The 14,401-nt window shown below is 43.0% G+C and overlaps 1 protein-coding gene and 1 pseudogene across 1 annotated transcript; both read right to left on the reverse strand.

Annotated features, from left to right (window-relative positions):
- LOC123989854 overlaps window positions 1–4,320 on the reverse strand; it is a 19,129-nt pseudogene extending 14,809 nt beyond the window's left edge.
- LOC123992400 (protein-glutamine gamma-glutamyltransferase 2-like) lies at window positions 4,301–14,329 on the reverse strand. Its single transcript, XM_046293544.1, has 13 exons — window positions 14,099–14,329; window positions 12,959–13,129; window positions 12,562–12,792; window positions 12,065–12,183; window positions 11,323–11,451; window positions 11,054–11,231; window positions 9,681–9,819; window positions 9,469–9,572; window positions 9,068–9,310; window positions 8,607–8,873; window positions 8,238–8,398; window positions 7,924–8,060; window positions 4,301–4,762 (listed from the first exon to the last, which is right to left on the reverse strand). The coding sequence occupies exons 1-13, from the start codon at window positions 14,112–14,114 to the stop codon at window positions 4,615–4,617; spliced, it is 2,043 nt and encodes a 680-aa protein (XP_046149500.1). The 5' UTR covers window positions 14,115–14,329; the 3' UTR covers window positions 4,301–4,614.
- Window positions 14,330–14,401: the final 72 nt, after the last annotated feature.

Below are 14,401 nucleotides of genomic sequence, written 5' to 3' on the forward strand. Positions count from 1 at the left end.
CATGCAGGTCATTTTTCCAGCAATTGTTTATTTCACATAGAATTCACTGTATCACAATTCCAGTGGGTCAGAAGTTTACATACGCTATGTTGACTGTGCCTTTAAACAGCTTGGGGAAAAAATGGTAGACCTCCACAAGTCTGCTTCATCCTTGGGAGCAATTTCTAAATGCCTGAAGGTACCACGTTCATCTGGACAAACAATAATACGCAAGTATAAACACCATGGGACCTCGCAGTCGTCATACCGCTAAGGAAGGAGACGCATTCTGTCTCCTAGAGATGAACGTACATTGGTGAGAAAATTACAAATCAATCCCAGAACAACAGCAAAGGACCTTGTGAAGATGCTGGTAGAAACAGGTACAAAAGTATCTATGTCCACAGTAAAACGAGTCGACATAACCTGAAAGGCCCCTCAGCCAGGAAAAAAACACTGCTCAAAAATTGCCATAAAAAAGCCAGACTACGGTTTGCAACTGAACATGGGGACAAATATCGTACTTTTTGGAGAAATGTTCTCTGAACTGAGGAAACAAAAATAAAACTGTTTGGCCATAATGATCATCATTATGTTTGGAGGAAAAGGGGTAGGCTTGCAAACCGAAGAACACCACCCCAACCATGAAGCACGGGGGTGGCAGCATCATGTTGTAGGGGTGCTTTGCTGCAGGAGGGACTGGTGCACTTCACAAAATAGATGGCGTCATGAGGAAGGAAAATTATGAGGATATATTAAAGCAACAGTTCAAGACATCGGTCAGGAAGTTAAAGCTTGGTTGCAAATGGGTCATCCAAATGGACAATTGTTGCAGGAATGTAATTCCTCTGTTCTAATACCCAATTCAAATTAAACACTCTGTCAATTCATAAGAATTTGTAAGACCCTTATTTTATAAAAATGGACAGAGCCCGGTCTTAAAGTCAAATAGCAGCCTTTATTCATGAGAGTACTGAATACGATACAGTTTACCACAGGTTATAAACTGAAAATGACATCATTAGTTTCAGCACCAACCAGAGCCATCTCCGTTCCAGTACAAAGGCTGTATCTCAAGCCTTCCCACATCCGTCTCCCTACCAATTTAATATAATTTACGAGCCAAGGCCTTCTCGTGTAGATAAGCATTCGAGCCAGTCTGAAGATATCGTTCATTCATTCCTACCAAGGAACAGACAGTCATTGTTCTAACTCTTGACGACATTCACACACATTATATTCAGTACTGGGATCAAGAAAGAAAACTCATACATATACAGAATAGTATTCGGATTAGTACCTATACAGTAACATAATAGTATTCTGATTAGTCAGTCCTGATTGAAATGTATACATAATTAGTCATCATTGATAAAAATTCCCTTAACAACAATGACCCCAAGCATACTTCCAAAGTTGTGGCAAAATGGCTTAAGGACAACACAGTCAAGGTATTGGAGTGGCCACAAAGCCCTGAGCTCAATCCCATTGAAAATTAGTGGGCAGAACTGAAAAAGTGTGTCCGAGTAAGGAGGTCTACAGACCTGACTCATCTACACCAGCTCTGTCAGGAAGAACGGGCCAAAGTTTACTCAACTTATTGTGGGATGCTCGTGAAAGGCTAACTGAAACGTTTGACCCAAGTTAAACAATGTAAAGGCAATGCTACCAAATACTAATTGAGTGTATGTAAACTTCTGACCCACTGGGAACATGATGAAAGAAAGTAAAGCTGAAATAAATAATTCTCTCTACTATTATTCGGACATTTCACATTCTTAAAATAAATTGGTGATTCTAACTGACCTAAAACAGGGAATTTTTACTAGGATTAAATGTCAGGAATTGAGTTTAAATGTATTTGGCTAAGGTGTATGTAAACTTCCGTCTTCAACTGTAGGTATGCACGTCAGCTTTGACATTGGTTTTGCACATTGGCTTTAAACTAGACATCGGGCCAATGCCAATGTTGGCATTTATAGCTAATATCAGCTGATTCTGATATGTTCACCGATATATCGTGCCTCCCTAAATATTCTATTTATTAGTGTTGCACCATTATTTTTGCACCATATACCATTTCAGTATCATGTCTTAAGAGTGATAAACAATGCCATCACCGTGGCCTCCGCAATAGATAAGTCCACTGAGACAGGCGTAAATCAGACAGGTGTCTTGTGCACCATGAAAAATAATAATAATAATTGTGACTGTTCAAAAGAGACCAGTGTCACACACTGACCATAGTTTGCTTTGTATGTTTCTATGTTTTGTTTGGTCAGGCTGTGATCTGAGTGGGCATTCTATGTTGTGTGTCTAGTTTGTCTGTTTCTGTGTTTGGCCTGATATGGTTCTCAATCAGAGGCAGGTGTTAGTCATTGTCTCTGATTGGGAACCATATTTAGGTAGCCTGTTTGGTGTTGGGTTTTGTGGGTGATTGTCTCCTGTGTCAGTGTTTGTTCCACACGGGACTGTTTAGGGTTTACACGTTTGTTGTTTTTGTAGTTTATTCATGTATAGTTTTCTTATTTAAAACAAACATGAATTTCAACCACGCTGCATTTTGGTCCTCCTCTCCTTCGACGGAAGAATCCCGTTACAACCAGGCTGGGATTTGAGAAGTCAATAAGAGAAGTGAAAAATCTTCCTTAGTTGTTCAATTTCTCTAAACTTAAGGCACAACCTAGATTCGAGCCAATGTCTTAAGCAGTTGAACATTTTTATTACTCCAACCACGTGAGTGACAAACGTATTCAGTTTTGTCAAAAATAACCTTATATCGAAGGAGTGCCGTGGATTTGAGGACCTGCACATGCACAGTTTGGCGCTAGATGAACGTTCGACCCGATGACGCGTTCTACGCATAGTTGCAGTGGAGAAGTCAATTGAACTCGACCAAAACAATGGAATTGCCATGGAAACACGTGGGGGAAAGAGCTGTGGGGGACGGACGATCCTGAGTCTCCTCATTGCCCCCCCTGCAAAATTAGACAACATTTAGGCTATTGTTTATATGTGTATTTCACACTATGTTGAGGCAAAAATCAGAGTATAATGATTGTATGGGGATGTCAACCCTAACACATGTTCTTGTCATCGTTACCAATCAACTGAATTACAGTTAAACTAATTTGATAACAGCCACTGATTTCGGTATGCTAGCTGTGCTAACCAGCTTATGTGAATGGGAGTTAGCATTTAGTAGTCACTTCTTCTTAACCTGAATAGAGACCGCTTCTACATGTTATGCAACGAAAACAGCCAAACATATCCAAATTGGACTTAGTGCATTCAGAAAGAATTCAGAACCCTTCCCCTTTTCCACATTTTGTTACGTGACAGCTTTATTCTAAAATGGATTAAATAACATGTTTTCCTCATCAATCTACACACAACCCATCATGACAAAGCAAAAAGTTTTTTGTTTTTTGCACATTTTTAAAACTAAAACAGAAATACCTTAACATAAGTATTCAAAAACCTTTGCTATGAGACTCAAAATTGAGCTCAGGTGCATCCTGTTTCCATTGATCATCCTTGAGATGTTTCTACAACTTGGAGTCCACCTGTGGTAAATGTAATAGATTGGACATGATTTAGAAAGTCACACACCGGTCTATATAACGTCCCACTGAAGATAGTGCATGTAAGAACAAAAACCAAGACATGAGATCGAAGGAATTGTCCATAGAGCTCCGAGACAGGATTGTGTCATGGCCCAGACCTGGGGAAGGGTATCAAAAAAACGTTTCTGCAGCATTGAAGGTTCCTCCATTCTTAACCAAACTGAGCAATTGGGGAGAAGGGCCTTGGTCAGGGAGGTGACGATGGTCACTCTGACAGAGCTGCAGAGTTCCTCTGTGGAGATGGGAGAACCTTCCAGAAGGACAACCATCTCTGCATCTCTGGTCCTTCTGTAGCTCAGTTGGTAGAGCTTGGCGCTTGTAACGCCAGGGTAGTGGGTTCGATTCCCGGGACCACCCATACGTAGAATGTATGCACACATGACTGTAAGTCGCTTTGGATAAAAGCGTCTGCTAAATGGCATATATTATTATTATATTATTATATCTGCAGCACTTCACCAATCAGGCCTTTATGGTAGAATGGCCAGACAGAAGTCTCTCCTCAGTAAAAGGCACATGACAGCCTGCTTGTAGTTTGCCAAAAGGCACCTAAAGGACTCTTAGACCATGAGAAAGAAGATTCTCAGGCCGTATGAAACCAAGATTGAACTCTTTGGCCTAAATGCCAAGTGTCACGTCTGGAGGAAACCTGGCACCGGATTCACTATATAAATAAACACCCACACGCACAGAAGTACTTGTGCGGCTCCGCCATCTTTTTATTTGATAGAGGTTAGGTTTTTCAGTTTAGCCTTCTGCCCTACTCTACGTGACAAAGGGTATGGTTACATTTGTCTCACAAATAGATTTAGTCTCTGGACTCTAGCAATACTTTTGGATTCAGAGACCCACCTTTCTTTGACAAGTCTTGTAAATCCCTTCATAAGATCATCAAGAACAATAGAAAATAACAACACATGATTTTGCAACTCACTTTCATATTGCATTTACAGGGTAATTATTTTATATAGAAATATACATGATATGATATACGTTGTTAATTGACAGTTCACTTGTTTCTCACAATCAAAGTGGCAATGCCTTTAACATCCCTTATTCTGTCTGCATCAAAGTCGACCATCAGTTTTCTCAGACCTGCTCGGGTGGGCTTGAAGGACAACTTGACCTTGACCTCTTGACCTGGTCCAATGTCATCTCTGTTGGAGAAAAGAGATTGTTTCACTACAAGCACACATAGTTCTTTCAAGTCAGTCTTGCTCTGTTCCACTAACGGTTAAAATACTAACGGAGGTCTCCTGCTGTGTTCAATGAGTCCTTGTCAAACTATACTGAACAAAAATATAAACGCAACATGGAAAGTGTTGGTCCCATGTTTCATGAGCTGAAATAAAAGATCCCAGCATTTTTCCATATGCACAAAAAGCTTATTTCGGGGCACTAATTTGTTTATATAACTGTTAGTGAACATTTGGCCTTTGTCCAGATAATTTACCTGACAGGTGTGGAATATCAAAAACATGATTAAACATCAGGATCATTACACAGGTGCGCTTTGTGCTGGGGACAATAAAAGGCACTAAAATGCGCAGTTTTGTCACACAACACAATGCCACAGATGCCTCAAGTTTTGAGGGAGGGTGGAATTGGCATGCTGACTGCAGGAATGTCCACCAGAGCTGTTGCTAGAGAATTTAATGCTAATTTCTTTACCATAAACTGCCTCCGTCTTTTTAGAGAATTTGGCAGTACTTCCAACCGGCCTCACAACCGCAGACCACATGTAACCACACCAGCCCAGGACCTCCACATCTGGCTCCTTCACCTGTGTGATCGACTGAGACCAGCCACCTGGACAGCTGATTGAACTGAGGAGTGTTTCCGTCTGTAATAAAGCACTTTTGTGGGTAAAAACTCATTCTGGTTGGTTGGGCCTGGTTTCCCAGTTGGTGGGCCTGGCTCCCAAGTGGGTGGGCCTCTGTCCTCCCAAGCCACCAATGGCTGTGCCCCTGGCTAGTCATGTGAAGTCCATAGATTAGGGCCTAATGTCATGTTTGTCATTTATTATCATGTCTTGTCCCTGTGCTCCCCATTCTGTTCGTTTCCCTCTGCTGGTCTTATTGGGTTCTTTCCCTCTTTCTATCCCTCTCTCTCCCCCTCCCCCTCTCACTCTCTCGCTCTCTCTTCTCTCTATCGTTCCGTTCCTGCTCCCAGCTGTTCCTATTCCCCCTAATCATCATTTAGTCTTCCCACACCTGTTCCCGATCCTTTCCCCTGATTAGAGTCCCTATTTATTCCTTTGTGTTCCGTTCCTGTCCCGTCGGTTCCTTGTTTAGTATTCACCATGCTGTGATTGCGTTTCGCCCTGTCCTGTCGTGTTTTTGCTGTGATTGTGTATCGCCCTGTCCTGTCGTGTTTTTTTGCCTTCATCAGATGCTGCGTGTGAGCAGGTGTCTCTGTCTACTACGGCCTGCGCCTACCCGAAGCGACCTGCAGTCTGTGGCCGCTTCTCCAGTTATTCCCCTCTACAGACTAGAGGATTTCTGTTATTCCCTGTTTGGACTTAAATAAACTCTGTTTCTGTTAAGTCGCTTTTGGGTCCTCTTTCACCTGCATGACACCTAATTTATTTATTTCATTTGACTGATTTCTTTAAATTAACTAACTGTAACAGTAAAATCCTTTAAATTGTTGCATGTTGCGTTTATATTTTTGTTCAGTGTATTTTAACAAGCCAAAAACCAGCTCATTCAGAAACATTATCTGGCAATAAAAAACTTTTTTGTAGTCTTATATTTCTGGGAAAGACCACACAAATTGTTTAACATTCAGGTCTGCTGGAATTGTAAACTCGATTAGCTGCCAGAAATTACAGTTGTGCCTATGTGCTGCTTAGGCTTGGGTGATATACTGTACCTTTTATATCGTATGCTGGGGTATTTCAAAATACAGATGGTATGATTTTCAATACTCCCTTGAAAAAGTGTTTATTGGGTTTGGGGAAACTCATACGCCACTGCTTATAAATTAAGTATGACTATAAGAAATCTAAGATGTGTCAAATAAATGATTCATCTCAGGGCACCAGCTATGCATTTTGTTTGCTAACTGGCAACTAGTCAAGCTTCTTGTTTACAGCAGAGACATTCAATCCCCTCCTGGATCAAGATCCCTACTGCCTACATTTGTATTCTTTGTGTTTTTTTAAATACCGCCCCTTGTGTGCATGCACATTCATACCACGAATGGAACAATGAGCAGGATATTTCACCGGATGTATAAATGTGAAGCATCCGGTTGGTGTTTCCACTCTCTACCAAATATGGTGATGAGAGGAAGCCCAGTGGCCGGCAGTGGGAGAAGATGGAGCGAGATGGATTTTTGCCGACATTCTGTACATTTTCTCATCTATAAAACATTTGATCTCCATACAGTTTTCTGTTTCCAAAACTATGTGGAACAAACCGAGTGGACTGCATTTTGTAGACTTTACCCTTTGCCAAAGTTTTAAAAATGGCATTGTTTAGAAAGAGTGCAAGGGCGAATTGAGTATTTCACACGCCCATTTCACAGAGTCGGTATTCCCTAATGGAAATATGCAAATAAATGCTAGAACACACCAATAGGATCTCACTAGCTCATGCTTGGCTCTGCCCACCTTGCTTGTTTGGCCCACTATGATTAAGTTCTGGTCTATCTTGGGTTATTTATAAAAAAATCTTTGGTAATACCGTATACCCCAGTATGGTACAGAAACTATATGACTGCCCAATCCTAGTGCTGCTATGAAAATGTGGATTTTATTTTCACACTTGAGCTACATGAGATGACCAAAAAATGAGGTAGGCTAGGTCCTTCCAGGAAGTGTGATGTTTTGTCAAAGAATGTTAAATTCACCCAGATGGCCAGCAGAGATATTATCCTGTGTTTAGTCTGAGGGCATATGTTTACACTGGCATCTCTTTTTGGAGGTTATGTGTGGTAACATTTGGCCTGTGGTCCTGGAGAGCCACGCTAGGCCGGTTTAATCATCGTTGGCCTGGGATGAGGAGGATATGTCAGGCTCTCTCTTTGTGTGTTTAAGGGAGGTGGAGCGAGAGAAAAGCAGATCTTGTTATTTTTACTCATGCAATGCGGTCAGACTATGTCCTTGCTGAGGAATTTACAGTGGCAGCCAAAAGCTCTCTGAGATGCTACCCTCTCTAAATCTGCAGCTGCTGCACAGGGTGTGAGATCTTAAAGAGCCCTGGGTTTTAAAGAGTTTCAGGTCTACATACATTCTCCCATTGCTGAAAAAGCGAATGCAAATTCAATGAAGATTGGATCTCCTCTCTCACATACAACACACAGAGATACTTACGGTGCTTGGATCTCCCGCGCTGCTGTCAGACCTGCCCCCTCCACAGTAAACACGCCCCCTCTGAGGGTAATAGGCAGTGGATTGGTGAAGCTGATGTGGGCAATCAATTTCCGAGATACAACTGCATCTCCCACTACCTGGAGAAAGAACATGGACAATGCAGGCATCATCAGAAATGATCATTTCAGTAACAAACAACCTTAAATCAATATACTATAAACCACTGTTTGCACTTGAACATATCCATTCTCATGACCAATAGTACTCAATTCAAGCATTGCTTCACAAGAGCCATTTCCAGTTCCAGATAGTACCTTGACATGGAGCTGAGGCATGCTCAGTTGGATGTTGACCTCTTGTAAGACGACTTCGGGCTGGCCGCTGACCTGGAGTAGTGCTGTGACCCTGATCAGGTTATGCTCAGACACACATGCCCCGTAGTGATCGTACCGTAGCCGCAGCACTTCCTTATGAGCTGTGAGAATAATAGGGATGAGAGGAGAAAGTATGTTATTGTATTGTTTCACACTTTTTCCATGTTATAGTTTTGCACTGTTAACTTGGTTCCTAAACATACAAGAACCCCAGGGGTCAGACTGACCCAGTGGCGCTAAAAAATAAATCAAACACAGGGTCTCACACTAGTTCAAAAGTTTGATTGTGTGATGGCAGTTGAGGCCCACCTTTCTGGGCTGGCACGGTCAGGCTGGCAGTCTTCCTATGGCACTCCCCCCGGTGGAGGCTGTTGTAGGTGACAGCGTTGGACGTCACAGTCAGCTGGGCTGGGGTGTCCTCTCCACCGACGTTGTGCACCTCCACTATCACATCAAAGTCTGTGCCCAGGATGGCCTGGGCGTGTTTGATCTTCAGCTCCAGCTGCCCTGGTGCTCCATTCGGCTGCGTTACCCGACGTCCTGCCTTCTCATACACCTCACGCTCCTTCACTGAACCTGGTAGAAAGGAAGGAAGATGTCATACTGTTAAATTAACGGTGTGTTCGTGTGGTATGTGTCCAAAGTGACACCCTTCCCTTTGGGGTATTTGTAGTGTGTAACAGTCTCTTTAGGTTCTCTTCCCATCTGTGCTAGTATTTGTGCAGGTGTGAACATTACAGTATGTTTGTTTAAGGAAAGGAAGTGAATACCTTCAGGGTATTTGTAATGTTTAGTGATGTCCTCTCTGTAGTCTCCGTACACACTCTTGGTGCTGATGTTTTGGCCCACTGTATTCTGGTTGAGGGAAACTTGTGAGCGTTGGCCATCTGGGTAGACGATCCAGGTGACCAGGTCTGCGTTCACCTCAGAGAACACGAAGGCTGCATCATACTTCATCCCCACATCACCGTCCCTCACTGCCTTCACTGGACAGGGCCCACAACAGTACACCCCTGAGAAGGAGGAGATGGGGATGAGGGCAAGAAAAACTACTTTACAGAAAAACATGTATGAAATGTAACTTCCTGTAGTAGCCCAACCATAAAAAAAAATAGATTTTTAAAGGGAATAGTAAACCAAGACTGGTCATGAATATGAAGTGGGACCGTACCATCACTCCTCTCCTGTGGGGTGGGATCCAGAGCCTGCCACCCATCATAGCCTTTAGGAAGATCCTCCCTGTCCATCCAGGACTCCACCCAGCAATGGTAGTTCCTACACCCACACACACAATCATACAGTGCTGATTCTGCATAATTCTAAGCTAATATCTAGAAATGAAAGCAACATGAAAACTATAGAAGTGTAGGTTGTGAGCCTTACCAGATCATGTCCTTCCTGCCTTCAGACACACTCTCCAGCTGCTCATCATACAGATAGTCCACATTCAGGTTGCCATCAGTGTCATGGGCAGAAGAGTAGTTTGTAACTGGGCGAGTGGGTATGCCCAGACAGCGAAGAACTGTGTGATGGGTGAGAGAAAGGAACCAATCAGCAAACAGCTTATAGTCTGTTTATAGCTTAATATACTGTGGCTGAATGAAATATTTGATAGTGCAAATATAAAACCAGAGAGTGTTAGGAAATTAGCTGAGAGAGAGCCAAAACGAGAGAGCCATCTTGTGTCAGTGTGTTGTCTCCTATGTTTTTATTTAATTTTTATTTCGCCTTTATTTAACCAGGTAGGCCAGTTGAGAACAAGTTCTCATTTACAACTGCGACTTGGCCAAGATAAGGCAAAGCATTGCGACACAAACAACAACACAGAGTTACACATGGAATAAACAAACGTACAGTCAATTACACAATAGGAAAACAATCTATATACAGTGTGTGCAAATGAGGTAAGATTAGGGAGGTAAGATAATAAATAGGCCATAGTGGTGAAGTAATTACAATTTAGCAATTAAACACTGGAGTGATATATGTGCAGAAGATGAATGTGGAAGTAGAGATACTGGGGAGCAAAGGAGCAAAATAATAATAATAAATAATATGGGGATGAGGCAGTTGGATGGACTATTTACAGATGGGCTATTTACAGATGGGCTATGTACAGGTGCAGTGATCTGTGAGCTGCTCTGACAGCTAATGCCTAAAGTTAGTGAGGGAGAATAGAGTCTCAAGCTTCAGTGATTTTTGCAATTTGTTCCAGTCATTGGCAGCAGAGAACTGGAAGGAAAGGCGGCCAAAGGGGGAATAGGCTTTGGGGGTGACCAGTGAAATATACCGCTGGAGCGCGTGCTATGGGTGGGTGCTGCTGTGGTGACCAGTGAGCTGTGATAAGGCGGGGCTTTACCTAGCAAAGACTTATAGATGACCTGGAGCCAGTGGGTTTGGCAACGAATATGAAGCGAGGGCCAGCCAACGAGGTCGCAGCCAGCATACAGGTCGCAATGGTGGGTAGTATATGGGGCTTTGGTGACAAAACGGATGGCACTGTGATAGACTGCATCCAATTTGCTAAGTAGAGTGTTGGAGGCTATTTTATAAATGACATCGCCGAAGTCAAGGATCGGTAGGATAGTCAGTTTTACGAGGGTATGTTTGCCTGCATGAGTGAAGGATCCTTTGTTGCAAAAATAGGTTCTAGATTTAATTTTGGATTGGAGGTACTTAATGTGAGTCTGGAAGGAGAGTTTACAATCTAACCAGATACCTAGATATTTGTAATTGTCCACATATGTGTCTCTCACCTGTACAGGCTACGCCTGAAAACACCCAGCACTGTCCGTAGCGCACCCTCTGTGCCCCGGCCTCACTCCAGCGCCTGAGGATGGGCACACTGCCAGTCCAACGTGTGGGCGGCACCCCATCATCGTACTTCCCGTCCCAACGGCCCGACACCACGCCAAGGTCATCATTAGCGTTCACCTGCACAGGTGTAGAGCAGGCAGGTTAATTACTGTGAGATTATAACTATTCCCAATGTGTAGAAATAATGAAGTTATAGGGTGAACCTTACCATGGCAGTAATTGTCCTGCTCACGTACACTGGGTCTGCTCGGTTGGCTGTGTCCATCTCTGGGTTTGTCAGTGCAGCAGGTGAATTGTCCAGGATTTCAAAACAGATGTCCACCACATCTTGTTCAAACTATGAAAAATGACATGAGGGATTATACGTAAAAATATTATGAGAATGCATTAAGTGAGCTCATGATGACGTAGATACACATCTCAAACCAGTGTTAAAAATACATACATAGAATTGTTGATTATGACTGTGACTCTATGTACGTTCTCCTCACTGGATGGAGACAATACGCCATGCAGGTTGTTTGTCTGTCTCTTTCTCAATGTCTATGTGACTATGTCTCTGTCTCTCTCAGATGAGAAAAACCCACGTTTGAGTGGTTGGCATTTTCACACATCCAGTGTAAAAATGTCTTACATCCACCAGAGACATTTCCTCTGCCAGCTGGTGCATGGTGTCTCCAAACGACACCAAGCTGTGACTATTCACACAGGCGACCATCAAGCCTACAGACTTGACAGAAACCACTGGCTGCCAACACCCACCCACATGCCCCGTTGTTAATCTTTCTGTTTGGAATGCCTCAGCTAGAACTGTGATTCAGGCTGCACATCACTGAGATCTGGTTCTCATTGGATCGATGTGTTGATAATGGGAACAACAGGTTTGGGCTCTCCATTCTATCTCAGCTGTGTTGGCTGTCTGTCCTTCAGAAGTGCTGTTTCTTTGATACCTGTCCAAAGTTCCAGGGTAGTGAGGAAATCTGGTCCCAGGAACCCTGGTAAAGGAGGCCATTTTCATTCAGGATGTACTCCTCTAGCAGCTCCTCGTCAGGGAGGTACACAGAGTCAGCTGGGAGGGAGAAAAATAAAGACTCAGAGAAGAGTGAGGCATTCTTGTTGTAGTGATATCACACAACTGACAACTTTCATATAAGCAATCTGTTCCACTAATTTCATATTTTTCTATATGTTGTTATAATTTCATATTCGGCTCAAATGTATTTCAAAGTAATCACAGGGACAGGCACAAATACACAACTGAAGACAGTATCTTCCCTGACTCTGACCTTCTGAGAGTGGCACCTCCCTGAGCCCTCCCCCTTACCAAAAGAGCAAATAAAACAGGACAGGGTGCAGTGCCACAACACTGAGCACTTTCAATACTTCTTTACTGATTCAACTAGTGTGTGTGTGCATATGCACGCAGGACATGCATGTGTGAGCTCACCTTTGCACCAGGGGTTGAAGAGCAGGTAGAACGTCTCTGGTGTTGTCTTCTCCAGGATGTGTCCGTCAGGGGAGAGGAGCAGCACTGTCATGCTGTAGAGTCCCACAGGGGCGTCTGCTGGGCTGTGGATGGTCAGCAGCACCTCACTCTGAGCCCCCTGCTGGCGGAACCACCACTTGTCCCTGCCAGCACGGGCATCCAACACCTTCACCACCACCTCACCCTCCTTACCTAAACACACAAACAAAACCACACATATACTGGCAGTCAAAGCTGTTTTACCAGACCATTTTATTTTTTGTATCTGTCAATCATAACTAACTCCTCCTCCCACTGTGCAGTAGTATCCACTCTATTGATGACTTAAGCTTATGGTCCTTGTCATTAAGTTGCTTACCTAGATGCAAGATTATGGCTAGTTTGTGTTTAGGGGGCAGGGTTGTGTGGCACTGCAAGGCAAGGGAGAAGGGCTGCCCCCGACGAACCAGAAGCCTTTCCACGTCCATCTCCTCTGTACGATGGGCATGGCTGTTCACCTGGCAAAGCAGGTCCATCCCCATAAATACACCTGGAACACAAAGAAATAAAAAGCATAGGGTTCAGTCACTTCTAAAAAAAAACTATTCTACTGTATAGTTACAAATAATGTGTTCAAGAGGATGTTTTAGGGGGTAACCAGACCACACCTGTACTATTACTCTTGTAGATATTCATATTTATAGAGAGATCTCTAGTTTAGTCATATCAATCACAATTGTCCCATGTTGTACAGGTCAAACCACAAAAAGGTCAGACAAGTCATCTATTTGAGCCTGACTATCAGTGTGAGTCATAAAATCAAGGACCTGACTTCATATTTATAGTAGCTACCGTCGGTAGACAACTCCACTCAAGCATGTGGCACTGTGTGAAAACATTAATATTGCTGTTTTGATATTAAAGGGTTAATCCTATATTGTAACAGTAGCGCGGGAGAAAGCTTTTTTTAAAGAACAGAGGTGAATAACAAAGTTTGATGCTTTTTGCAGAAGTTCTTTATAAAACATCAAGTAATAAGTAAGTATAGACCTGGTTTGCCTGGTCAGATTGGCACAAAAGAGACCAATCTAAGCCATCAAACTGAAGTCATCCTTCAGCCATTCCTGAGGTTAGACACACTTGTGTGCCATATACTATGATCACACACAGAGACACAGACAGAAACAGACCAATTTTCATTTTTGACAATGAGAAACACAGATCTACTGTATATTCTGTTTAAATTTAGAAATGTACACATTTGAGAATAAACTTTGTCAGATAACACCTCTGCTCCATCCTCATATTTGTATGATTAGCACACGTGAGCCTGTTGGTCTCATGCTCTCCTGGTATGCATTGCTTAAATTAGAATGAGTGACCTTAACACATGGCTGTGAATTCATCCGGCAGCAAATTTTTCACAGACATAGAAATTGCTTGTAATATTTGTTTCCTCTACTTCGGAGGGCACTACCAATGGTTTAAAAAATATGTGAAATAACGGTAAATCCCTTACCGTTTTGGTCAGTCATTCTCCACTCTTTGTGGTGAATAACTCCTCTGTGAATCTTCTCTTCTCTGCCGTGTAACCTCCTTTTATGGTAAGTTTGACTCCTCTTTTGTCTTTTCACACAGTCCTGAAGGTGTATGCATCACTTTTCTACCCTTCTCCACCAGGACCCAGTATTTATACTGGAGAGGAACGGCCCTGTCCTAGTGCTCAAACACACATGTTCACCCATACACACCTCCCGTTCACTGTTCTCCCTGACCTCTGACATCACACTCTGTGGAGATCCAGAACAGAGGTGTACCCACA

Source organism: Oncorhynchus gorbuscha, linkage group LG02, assembly GCF_021184085.1.
Source record: "Oncorhynchus gorbuscha isolate QuinsamMale2020 ecotype Even-year linkage group LG02, OgorEven_v1.0, whole genome shotgun sequence".
Classification (NCBI taxonomy): Eukaryota; Metazoa; Chordata; class Actinopteri; order Salmoniformes; family Salmonidae; genus Oncorhynchus; species Oncorhynchus gorbuscha.

Excerpts from the sequence above, each read along its gene's own strand:
- LOC123992400 (XM_046293544.1), bottom strand. Across the intron at positions 9,573-9,680 it reads GGCAGGAAGGACATGATCTG|GAACTACCATTGCTGGGTGG; the intron begins GTAAGGCTCACA and ends GTGTGGGTGTAG. Across the intron at positions 8,874-9,067 it reads ACATTACAAATACCCTGAAG|GTTCAGTGAAGGAGCGTGAG; the intron begins GTATTCACTTCC and ends CCTTTCTACCAG.